Source organism: Heloderma suspectum, chromosome 4 (genome assembly GCF_057233095.1).
Source record: "Heloderma suspectum isolate Gila_16-S chromosome 4, 16-S_ref, whole genome shotgun sequence".
NCBI lineage: Eukaryota > Metazoa > Chordata > Lepidosauria > Squamata > Helodermatidae > Heloderma > Heloderma suspectum.
The window spans coordinates 135,564,174-135,576,973 of record NC_139461.1 but is presented as its reverse complement, the minus strand read 5'-3'; the positions used below and the strand labels follow the sequence as shown (position 1 = coordinate 135,576,973).

The window sequence follows — 12,800 nt, the reverse complement described above, 5'->3', positions numbered from 1 at the left end:
CTCCTTGGATCCCCAAGTTCTGAACAACTTTCGCCCAGTCTCGAATCTGCCATTTTTGGGCAAGGTGATTGAGCGGGTGGTGGCGATGCAGTTGAAGGCACACTTGGAAGAAACTGATTATCTAGACCCATTTCAGTCGGGCTTCAGGCTCGAGCATGGGACAGAAACGGCCATGGTCGCCTTGGTAGATGATATGAGGAGGGCTCTGGATAGGGGTGAATGCTCCTTCCTTGTTCTCCTCGACCTCTCAGTGGCTTTTGATACCGTTGACCACAGTATCCTCCTGGACCGCCTGGAGGGGTTGGGCATTGGAGACACCGTATTGCGGTGGTTCCGGTCCTTCCTCTCCGGCAGGGACCAGAGGGTAGCACTGGGAGAGGAGGTTTTGGACCCGTGGCCACTCACTTGTGGGGTGCCACAGGGTTCCATCCTCTCCCCGATGCTATTTAACATCTATGTAAAGCCACTGGGGGCTATCATCAGGAGGTTTGGGGTGCAGTGTCATCAATATGCGGACGACACGCAGCTCTACCTCTCATTCAAATCTTCACCAAGGTTGGCCGTAGAATCCCTGTCCAAATGTCTGGAGACGGTGAGTGGCTGGATGGGGAGGAATAAGCTGAAGCTGAACCCTGACAAGACCGAGGTACTTTTGGTGGGAGACAAGAGGAGGCTGGGGGATGTTGACCTGGTGTTGAATGGGGTACGGTTACCCTTGAAAGACCAGGCCCGCAGCCTGGGGGTCATTTTGGACTCCCAGCTGTCCATGGAGGCTCAGGTGTCAGCTGTGAGCCGGACTGCAGTGTATCAACTCCATCTGATACGGCGGCTGTGCCCCTTCCTTCCCGACCATCTGCTCCCATCGGTAGTACATGTCCTGGTCTCCTCTCGTTTCGACTACTGTAATGCACTCTGCGTGGGGTTACCCTTGAAGACGGTTTGGAAGCTGCAGTTGGTACAGAACGCGGCGGCTCGCCTGATTAAAGGCAGCCACCGGCAAGATCACATCACTCCAGTGCTGAAGGAGTTGCACTGGTTACCAGTTGTTTTCTGGGCCAAATTCAAGGTGTTGGTTTTGACCTTTAAAACCCTATATGGTTTCGGCCCAGCCTATCTTAAGGAGCGCCTCCAGCAGCACCAGACAGGCCGCTTAACAAGATCAGCCTCGGATGGCCTTCTCTCTGTTCCATCAGACAGGACAGCTAGACTGGTGGGGACGAGGGAGAGGGCCTTTTCTGTGGTGGCCTCCACTCTGTGGAACTCCTTCCCTAGGGAACTCCGCCATGCCCCCTCTTTAATGAGCTTCCATCGTGCATTAAAAACGTGGTTGTTCAGGCAGGCATTTGGGGTGGGTTAGGGTATTTTAGAAAATGTTTTTATTGTAGAATTTTATTGTTTTAAACTGTTTTATTGTATGCTGTACATCGCCCAGAGTGGCTGGGTGACCAGCCAGATGGGCGATTAATAAATTTAATAAATAATAATAATAATAATAAATAAAACATTTTGCAAGAAATATGTTTTATTTATTTGTTTTTCACTGCAATTTCTCCTAAGTATATATGCAAATATAATGGCTTACCATTTATTTTTTCATTACCCTTTCTATTATACTGTAATACACTTTTTTCTCTTTATTTTTTACAGTATGAGGACTCTGAATCTTGACATGGTTTTGGGCATCAGCACGTCTTATTCTGGCTCTGTCCCAAAGTCAATTTCAAACTCCCCAATCCCAAGGGACATGCAAACTTTTCCCAGTATCCCTAAAGGGCATCATAATGAACACTGTGAAAAGCGATTTAATGTGAAAAATGAGTATATACACACAGACACACACACACACACACACACACACGTAATGTGTGAAGCTCTTACCATTGCAGCTCCAGGAAACCTGTGAGCCTGTGACACGAAGTGCAGGATCCGAAGAACCACACAACTTATTTTGTTTGTGTACATGAATCCACATGGAGGTTTGAGGCTCGTGCTTCTCTAACAGCAGGCCCCATGAGAAACCGCTTCTGAATGTGAGAGGAGTCTCAAAAGCAGTTTGTGATAGGGCATGGGGCTCCGCTGCTCAAAGGGGGCATACTTGAGCAATACTTTGGATATGCCAAAATGTGTAAAACAACAATTCTGTCCTGTATATATAGTTTTCCCAGAGTGAGCAAGTAGCTTTTAGCCCCTGGAGAGAAGCCCACAAACTGTCACTGTGACTGAAACTATAATCTCATCTAAACCTTCAAGTCATATTGGGCATCTTTATTAATCATGTGAGAAATCTCTAGGTACCTAAGCTGTCAATTAAGATATATTTGCAACCAATTATCCTGTGCTGCCTGCATTACAGGAACATTCAAGTCTGAGATGCTACTAAACAGCTTCTTTATTCTTCTTCTAGAATTGAGAAACAGATCCACCCTTGTGTGTCCTGATTATTCTTTCAGTTTACCTAAAGCCACTGAGAAACAGCCCTGCATTTCTAGATTGCAGGTCAATACGCTTCCATACATCTTTTGAATGATTAAAAAAAACATTAAAAATGCGAAAAGACAAAGGAGATTTTTGGGTGTCTTTTAAAATTAGATGGTTTGCCAATATACTTAATCATCCAGTTACTTCATAAATCAGCCTGACATCAATGTTCCAATAATTGCTCAGCATGAAAAGAAGAGAGATTCCTTTGGGAACTGCCTGCTCCAATACAGAGTGAGCTACAATAGCAAACAAACTCTATTTCTTTTGCATTCAATTGCTGCTAAATTGTCAAAGACACGCATGGAAGTTGCATTAAATTCTCTAAGACTCTTTATAGATAATGGAATTTGTGGGGCATAACTACCAGACACTGCTCTGAAAATTCAGAGCTCATCATGATGCCCCCTTTCATTAGTAACATCCCTTCTCAGAATAGCCGTGGTAATTAAGGAGGAAAACACTATAATGTAACGTTATGCCTCAGTTTGTCACAGTTATTACAAAACATCCTTTCCAAGCTTTGTTCTTCAGTGGAATTAAGTCTAATTTAACCTAAGGGGCCAACTACATGTTCTATCCACAACATAGGAAACAAAGGCCCAATAGCGGTTTTCTCACAGCAGCTTCAGGAGGGGACAATTCTGAGTGAAAGGGGGCTGCTTAACCCTTGCTCCACCAGCTGAGTGGAGGAGGCAAGGGATACTTAACCCTCCCGCACTGATTTTTCCCCCCAGGCTGCTTCCCCAACGTGCTGGGTTCCAGAGACGTGTTTACCTTCCGCATGTAGCGCAAATGAATTGTTCAGAGGAATAACAAGACGTCATCTGAAAATATCCCCCATCCCCCTGGCATGCCAAAGACATATCAAAGCTATATCAAATGGATGCATATCATTTTAATGAGAGAGCTGTTTTTCATAAGCGCAAAAGCACATTATTTGGGTGTTTAACACTTTCGTCCTTAATTATGCTTAAACAGCTGCTGCCAATTTTCTGTTGCAGAATTCTCTTTTTTGGTAACTTGGAAACTAGTTCCTTTTATTGTTATTTCTAGTTGGCCTCATTTGTATACTTCTATTCCATTCTTCCTTTAGAAAGCTCAGAGTGGTTTACATGGAGCGCCCTCTGTCCTCCTGTAAGCTCTTCACCTGCTGTAGCATCAGGTCCCATTCCCTGATGACACAATTCACCAGTTTATCTAAACATAGGTCAGTGGGCTGCGTTGCATGAGAAAATTGCACAGAGAAGGGGTGGGGTGGGTAGCTATCCCACAATCATATAGCTCCCTTCCTCAGGGAGAGTCACCAAAGCCTGAGGCTGAGTATCGTCGGAAGCGCTGTTAAGATTAGTTCTGGTCAAGTGAGACTGCTACAATATTTCATATTTGATTGTATCTGGACACTTTCACTGCCACCCTATATGACAAACTATTGCTGGCTGCCACCAAAAGATATTATTATTTATAGGATATGTGCTGATTAGTATAAAGAAAGCTCTATTGGCAGTCAGTTTTTTGTGAACAAGTATTTCCCACATTATAAAAAGCCACCACAGTTGGCAAATGGCAGACTGGATATACAAGCAGGGGTTGGGCATTTTCTTTTTTCCTGGAGACCGTCTCCTTCAGGGTCAAACACATTTGAAGCAAATTGACAGGACAGAATGAAGAAGCTTAGAGAGACACTGCTTATTCTACACAAGTTTTCTAGGTAAGCAGATGATTTCATTCACTGCTCAGCTGTACCAATTTTGTTTGCTGACCTCCCATTTCAAAGAGTGATTGTTTGGTCAAACATGCTTACCTTGGACATGACAAACCATGCATCTTATTGATATATGGGCTATTTTTAGCAAGCTCTGGCAAGATAAATCATGGGTTCTACTGGCTGGTCCATATAGATTACTACATTGAATTAACGGCTTCATAGCATAAATAAAACATGCTGGCATAATACGGAAACAAATATATTAAATCACATCAGTGTTACACTACCTGAGCTCATGCATCTTGGTGTGGAACTAATTACATTCTAAGGAAGGATTTTCTGCAGAATCAATCCTTGTCTTACAGTAAGTCAATGGAGCAGCTTCGGTTTGTTCCCAAACTCCATACAAAGAACCCATACCCTATGTTTTTTTTCATTTGTCCTTGCCTTCTGCTGAAGCTGTCAGCAAGGATATTAATTAGTGGTCAGTGCAACTAGATGTCAGTGCAACAAAATGAGATTGCTTTGTTTAACTCAAGCAAATGAGCAGAGTCAACTAAGGGGATAAAGCATTTAGGACAGTACATTACTAATGTGAATTTTTAACGATTAATATAAAGATATAGAATCCAGTTAGGAAAATCTTAGAGCCAGCCATACAGCCAACATGTCTGCCGTTATCTTAACAACGAGAGTCCTCTTTTAATCTTATAGTATGAAACAGCAATTATTCCTGTTGGATTTGGGGGGTCAGTTTTTCATAAACTGGCTCGCCACACCTGTGGCAGGTTTCTTAAGAATGTGATCAAGTGGAGATATAGCATTCATACCTTCCAGCTACCTGCGGCCAGATTCTGTAGTGCACCTGCTGCCCCTTCCAGCGTATCTGGATTTGAGCACTCGGAGAGAAGTGTGAGGTAGGGTTTGACTATGGATGGGTGCCACAGCATCTGGATTCCTTTTGGTGGTTCTGCACAGTCGGGGAGAGGACCTACTCCATCCCACTGGGAAGAGGAGAGAAAAGGTGAACGTCACAAATTATGGCAATACAAAAGAGACAAACATTGAACTGCATATACCGTCACATGCCTTTAAACCACGTTTATCTTTAACACGCACCCCGCAAGACTTGAAACGTAACAAATGCCTGTTTTGAGCATTAAATAACCTCTTAACTGTTATTCCACTTAATTGTAACTGAAAACCTATAAGCTTTTTGGACAATTACTATGATAACAATTTAGAGATGAATACCAAACTGAGGCTGGCGCTACAAAAATCTCACCATATTAAACCACACAGAATAACCAGGAAATATTTTTGAAAAAATGATCTTCTATATATTGATTGTGAAACTGCATATGGCGATATATGTTCACTCCTGCTGAAAATTAAAGGATTTGGTCCTCAAGTTATTGTTCATGTGATCACAGTAACATAACTCCAGATTAAATGGTTTGAAAATTGGACAACCATAAAAAGCATAATGGATTACACAGCTTGATTTGCAACAAATTTATACTAGTACACCACTATTTGTAGCCTCTTTTAAACTTTTTCAGTAATGTGAACAGATTTTTTAAAAAGCTTTCCAAGCATGATTTTATTTGAAAGTGATTTTGAACCCCCTCCCCCTTGTACTTCAACGTACGTTCAGAGGCCGTCCTCACAGGAGCACCTCAGTTGGGACTTCATGGAGACCATGGCTTCCTGGGAGCTGTACCCTATTCCAACTGGGCCCACCCATGTCATGCCCTCTCCCCCTGAACAGGGCTCGGACTGCACCATGGTTCAATCCGCGGTTACAAGCTCTGAAACAGGAGGTGAGACAGCTAGAGCACCGGTTGTGGAAGTCTCGCTCCAAAGACGATCAGACACGGGCTAGAGCTGTATCTTCAGCCTATCACGTGGCAGTGAAGGCAGCAAAAAAGAAATATTATGCTGCCTCTATCGCGTCTGCAGAGTGCTGTCCCAGGAGGCTGTTCCAAGTGGTCTGGAGCCTGGTCAGTCCAGTGGCTCTGGAACCACTGGAGCATTCTAAGGCCTCCTGTGAGGCCTTGGCAAGGCACTTTGCGGATAAAATTGATCGGATTAGGAGTGTTATTCCATGCGCTGTGGATACAGTTAGTGAGCAAGAGGCGGTCTGTGGCAACCTGGTTTTGTGAGATAGGTTCCAGCTTCTTCCTTCTGATGAAGTGGACAAGGTGCTTTCATCTGTAAGGCCGACCACCTGCTTACTTGATCCTTGCCCATCTTGGCTCATTATGAGCTGCAGAAAGAGGCGGGGTGAGAGGATCAGGGCAGTGGTGAACGCCTCCCTTGAGGAGGGAGTGATGCCATCAGCCCTCAAGCAGCCCTCAGTGATAAGACCACTCTTAAAGAAGCCCTCCTTGGATCCCCAAGTTCTGAACAACTTTCGCCCAGTCTCGAATCTGCCATTTTTGGGCAAGGTGATTGAGCGGGTGGCGGCGAAGCAGTTGAAGAAGCCAATTATTTAGATCCATTTCAGTCAGGCTTCAGGCCTGGGCATGGGACAGAAACGGCCTTGGTCGCCTTGGTAGATGATATGAGGAGGGCTCTGGATAGGGGCGAATGCTCCTTCTTTGTTCTCCTCGACCTCTCAGCAGCTTTTGATACTGTTGACCATGGTATCCTCCTGGACCGCCTGGAGGGAGGGGTTGGGCATTGGAAACACCATATTGCGGTGGTTCCGGTCCTTCCTCTCCGGCAGGTACCAGAGGGTAGCACTGGGAGATGAGGTTTTGGACCCGTGGCCACTCACTTATGGGGTGCCACAGGGTTCCACCCTCTCCCCGATGCTATTTAACATCTATGTGAAGCTGCTGGGGGCTATCATCAGGAGGTTTGGGGTGCAGTGTCATCTGTATGCGGATGACACACAGCTCTACCTCTCATTCAAATCTTCACCAAGGTTGGCTGTAGAATCCCTGTCCAAATGTCTGGAGACAGTGAGTGGCTGGATGGGGAGGAATAAGCTGAAGCTGAACCCTGACAAGACCGAGGTACTTCTGGTGGGAGACAAGAGGAGGTTGGGGGATGTCGACCTGGTGTTGAATGTGGTACGTCTACCCTTGAAAGACCAGGTCCGGGACTTCCGGTTGGAACCGATGTTGCTCTGGCACGAGAAGATCCAATGTATGTATTATTGGGATTAAAAATCTGTCTAATGATGTAAAATTGCCTATTTTTGTGGATAAATGTTTGCATGAGATACTCCCTATCCCATTTGATTATTTACTTGATATTGAGCAGGCATTTCATGTGCCAAATGCGAAAAGGACTGACTATACCATCATAGTCCAATTTGCAAAAGTCTCCACAAAGAATTATATCCTGCATTTGGCAAGAGAGGGTGGAAGCCTTTCCTGGAAACAAGATAAAATTATGCCATTTCCAGATTACATCAAAGAGGTGGTGAATAAAAGAAGGCAATTTATGAAAGCAAAAAATATGGCAAAACAAATGAACTTACAATATTACTTAAAATATCCTGCTACACTTTTTATCGTATCTGAAGGTCAGATGAAGAAGTTTATAAATCATGAAATGGTGGAGGCATGGTTGAACGTAAAAATGTGTGAGATTCCTGTTACAACTCCATGAACTGGAATCTTTAAACAAGCTTTGTTAACTGTTCGTGTTTAGTCTACATGATCCAGGCTAGGTCAGAAGATAAATGATTATATATATATATATTTGTTTATTCTTTTTCATCTTTTGTTTTTTCTTGCTTTTCTTTATATTTTTTATTTCAAAACAGATATGGTATGCTATATTTAAATTAATTGTTTGAGGGTACAATGTGTACTTATATATCTAGTATAAAATATAAAATATATTACTGTCTGTTGAAGGTTTATTTTAAGTTTTATTATTATATAACACTATATTCCTATTATTATTACTACTACTACTACTACTACTACTACTACTACTATTATTATTATTAATCTAGGCTACTGGGAATGAACTGTAGACCTGTTTCTTGGATATAAGATTGATGATATGATATTGAAATGTAAGGTTTTTTATTAAACTGTAAGATTGTTAAGGTTATAGATATAGTTTGTAAAATAGAATGGCATCGGAGGCTGGGGGGTATTGGAGTTTAAATTTAATTCTTTAAGGGGGAGGGAGAGGGAGGGGGGAAGGGGAAAGAATTTTCTTCCTTTTTCTTCAACTCCTTTCCTCCTCCCTTTGCCTTTTCCCCTTTTTTCCTCTTTCTTTTTCCTTCTCTTTTTGTTATTATGGTGTCCTCATCAGAATATTGTATTGTTGGGAAATTCTAGTATTGATCAGGTTGTTGGTATGTTTCGTATTGTATATTTCATTTATAAAGATAAAATAAATAAAAATATATTAAAAAAGAAAAGAAAGACCAGGCCCGCAGGCTGGGGGTCATTTTGGACTCCCAGCTGTCCATGGAGGCTCAGGTGTCAGCTGTGAGCTGGACAGCGCTGTAGCAGCTCCATCTGATACGGCATCTGCGTCCCTACCTTCCCGACCATCTGCTCCCATCGGTAGTACATGCCCTGGTCTCCTCTCGTTTAGACTACTGTAATGCGCTCTACGTGGGGGTACCCTTGAAGACGGTTCGGAACCTGCAGCTGGTACAGAACGCGGCGGCTTGCCTGATTAAAGGCAGCCGCCGGCGAGATCACATCACTCCAGTGCTGAAGGAGCTGCACTGGTTACCAGTTGCTTTCCGGGCCAAATTCAAGGTGTTGGTTTTGACCTTAAAGCCCTATATGGTTCCGGCCCGGCCTATCTTAAGGAGCGCCTCCAGCAACACCAGACAGACTGCTTAACAGGATCAGCCTTGGATGGCCTTCTCTCCGCCCCATCAGCCAGGACAGCTAGACTGGTGGGGACAAGGGAGAGGGCCTTCTCTGTGGTGGCCCCAACTCTGTGGAACTCCCTCCCTAGGGATCTCTGCCATGTCCCCTCTTTAATGAGCTTCCGCCACGCATTAAAAAACTGGTTGTTCAGGCAGGGTTAGGGTATTTTTTAGAAAAATTATGTTTTTACTGTGGTATTTTATTGTTTTAAACTGTTTTATTATATATTCTGTAGATCGCCCAGAGTGGCTGGGTGACCAGCCAGATCAGCATTAATAAATTTAATAAATAAATACATAAATAAGATAAAAACATGTTACATTCTTTAAAGTGCAGCATTTCTCCTCACAGTTATTTTGAATTGGTGCCCAATTTTATTTTAAGCATTTATGAGTTGCTTTTGGATTAAAAGTCTCCAAAGAGGTGTTGTTGTTGTTGTTCAGTCGTTCAGTCGTGTCCGACTCTTCGTGACCCCATGGACCATAGCACACCAGGCCTTCCTGTCCTGCGCTCTCTCCTGGAGTGTGCTCAAGTCCATCCAAAGAGGTGTACAATCATAAAAATGACTAAAATACATGCCAATAAAGGTAACACATATAAAGCAAGTACATGCTGCAGCAGCCATCAAGTAAAGCAGCAGTCAATAAAAATGGAAAAACCAATAATACAATAAATAAATAAACAAACAAACAAATTAAAAGCCTCTGTGAATTAAAAAGGTCTTAATATGGCACTGAAATCTGTCTGGGCAGGGTTTTTCAAATCTGAGACACCACCACCGGTCTGGTGCTTTCAGGAGTTGCAACCCACCTCCCCTCTGAAGGCAGAGGTACCTAGAGAAAGGTGCAAAATAATGCAATATAATACAGTATACCAGTGTACTATACTTAAAGTACTGTACTAGGAGTTTTGAATTACTATTGTCTGCTGATTACCACAACTTGAAGTTCACACCCATTATTTCCCTAAGTTAACATGGAAGAATTATGAATAAAAATACTGTTGGTAACAAGTCACCAACAGCATTATGGGAAAACTGTTACTCAGATACACAAATCATAGAATCATAGAATAGTAGGGTTGGGAGGGGCCTATAAGACCATCGAGTCCAACCCTCTGCTCAGTGCAGGAATCCCTGCAGGCAGCATCCCTGATAAGTGGCTGTCCAGCTTCATCTTGAATGCTTCCAGTGTGGGAGAGCCCACTACCTCCCTACGTAATTGGTTCCATTGTTGTATTGCTCTAAGAGTCAGGAAGTTTTTCCTGATGTTCAGCTGGAATCTGGCTTCCTGTCACTTGAGCCCATTATTCCGTGTCCTGCATTCTGGGATGATCGAGAAGAGATCCTGGCCTTCCTCTCTGTGACAAGCTTTCAAGTACTTGAAGAGCATTACCCTATCTCCCCTCCGTCTTCTCTTCTCAAGGCTAAACTTGCCCAGTTCTTTCAATCTCTCTTCATAGGGCTTTGTTTCCAGTCCCCTGATCATCTTTGTTGCCCTCCTCTGAACCCTCTCCAGCTTGTCTGCATCCTTCTTAAAATATGGTGCCCAGAACTGGACACAGTACTCCAGATGAGGCCTAACCAGTGCTGAGTAGAGGGGAACTAGTACTTCTCGGGATTTGGAAGCTGTACTTGCAAGCTATACTAGATCTTCAAGGCCTCCTTCATATGCATCCACAGAGTTGTGGGAGCTGCTTCCCCAAGGTATGATCCCATGTGGCTCTTGATATGTGTGTGAATGCTGACGCAACTTTCCCCCACCTAATTGTTAACTGGCCAGGAGGATGCTCACCGCAGTCACATGACATTCCAGCACAGGAAAGCGGCTCTTATGCTGTTTCCAAGACATATCCCAATAGATACAGCTGATGTGGAGGTATCTCCCCAGTACGGCCCACCTGGAGCCAACACTGTCATCTTCTCAACATCAGGTTAAGACTTTCCTCTACTCCCAGGCATTTGACAACATATGATAAGGTTTTAACCTTTTTAATCGGGTCCTGTGATCTATGATTTATTATTGCTGCTGTTGAGTGTTTAAAATTGTTATAATTTTTTAAAATACTGGTATTATATTATATTATATTGTATTCTTGGGATTTGAACCTTAGTAAATTGCCCAGAGAGTTTTGGCTATTGAGTAGTATAGAAATGTAATAAATGTATGGATCAGCGCATCAGTGTTACACTAATAAAATATTCTGTTCAACAGAAAACAATGTCCAAGAAAAAATATATTAAATGGCCAAAAAGAATAGCACACCACCTTCTAAAGGGGTCAAACTGTTACTGAGCATGGAAGCTATAAAGATAAAGAACCTATTAATAACACTCAATGTTCAGACCAAACAGGTGGGATAAAAATATGATAAATAAATGAATGAGTGGATGTATATTTTATACGATGAAAGATAAAATCATCTCCAACAGGAATATAAAGTGCATAATCATTTTTATGGGTTCCCCCTGTGCCCTGATCCCAGTACTCTGAAAACTGATGTAATCTCTTTTGTTATCTCTACCAAAGATAGAGGGAAGGCAAAAAATTAGGCAACTGAAACGTCTTAGAGTATTATTTGATATCTGCAATGTCACTTGAAATAAACAGTAAGAGAATGACTGTGTTTCCTTTGTCCAGCAATGCATGAACATTGCTCTTCATGTGTGAGAGGCGATCTGACAGGGAAAGGAGTTGGCGCTAGGGGAAACCCATGCATAGAGAAACACTTCTAGGAGGAGAGGGAAAGGAGGAGGTAGCAAGGGATTGCATCATCCCCTAATGTTTAAGAAACAAAATTTAACTGAGGTCTTTGGTAAATGCCCCAGTATATTAAAGTGGATGGCAAAGGGGGAATTCTAAAGCAAGTATATTTATCTTTTAAGAGACAATTTATTGAAAGTTTTGTAGCATGGAACCTGGAATGTAAGATCTATGAGCCAGGGCAAATTGGATGTGGTTACTGGGGAGATGTAAAGATTAAATATAGACATTTTGGGTGTCGGTGAACTGAAATGGACTGGAATGGGCCACTTCACATCAGATGACCACCAGATCTACTACTGTGGACAAGAGGACCACATAAAAAATGGAGTAGCCTTCATAATTAATAATAAAGTAGCTAAAGCAGTGCTTGGATACAATCCAAAAAACGATAGAATGATCTCAATTCGAATTCAGGGTAAGCCATTCAACATCACAGTGATCCAAATATACGCCCCAACCACAGATGCTGAAGAAGCGGAAGTAGATCAGTTCTATGAGGATCTGCAGCACCTACTGGATAATACGCCAAAAAGAGATGTTATTTTCATTACAGGAGACTGGGATGCTAAGGTGGGTAGTCAAACGACACCTGGAATTACAGGCAAGCATGGTCTGGGAGAGCAAAATGCAGCAGGACATAGGCTGATAGAATTTTGCCAAGACAACTCACTGTGCATAACAAACACTCTCTTCCAACAACCGTAAAAGATGACTTTATACATGGACTTAACCAGATGGTTGACACCGAAATCAGATTGACTACATCCTTTGTAGCCAGAGGTGGCGGACATCTATACAGTCGGTAAAAACAAGACCTGTAGCTGACTGTAGTTCAGATCACAAACTTCTTATTGCACAATTTAGAATCAGACTAAAGAGAATAGGGAAGACCCACAGATCAGTTAGGTATGAGCTCAATAATATTCCTCATGAATATGCAGTGGAGGTGAAGAATAGATTTAAGGGACTAGATTTACTAGATAGGGTCCC

The 12,800-nt window shown here is 42.8% G+C and overlaps 1 protein-coding gene across 1 annotated transcript in view; it reads right to left on the bottom strand.

Annotated features, from left to right (window-relative positions):
• CTNND2 (catenin delta 2) overlaps positions 1-12,800 on the bottom strand; it is an 861,592-nt gene that overhangs the window by 106,328 nt on the left and 742,464 nt on the right. Inside the window, exon 16 of the mRNA XM_084850586.1 lies at positions 5,017-5,190. Coding sequence (XP_084706712.1) covers positions 5,017-5,190 — 174 coding nt within the window. The remainder of the gene's footprint in view (positions 1-5,016; positions 5,191-12,800) is intronic.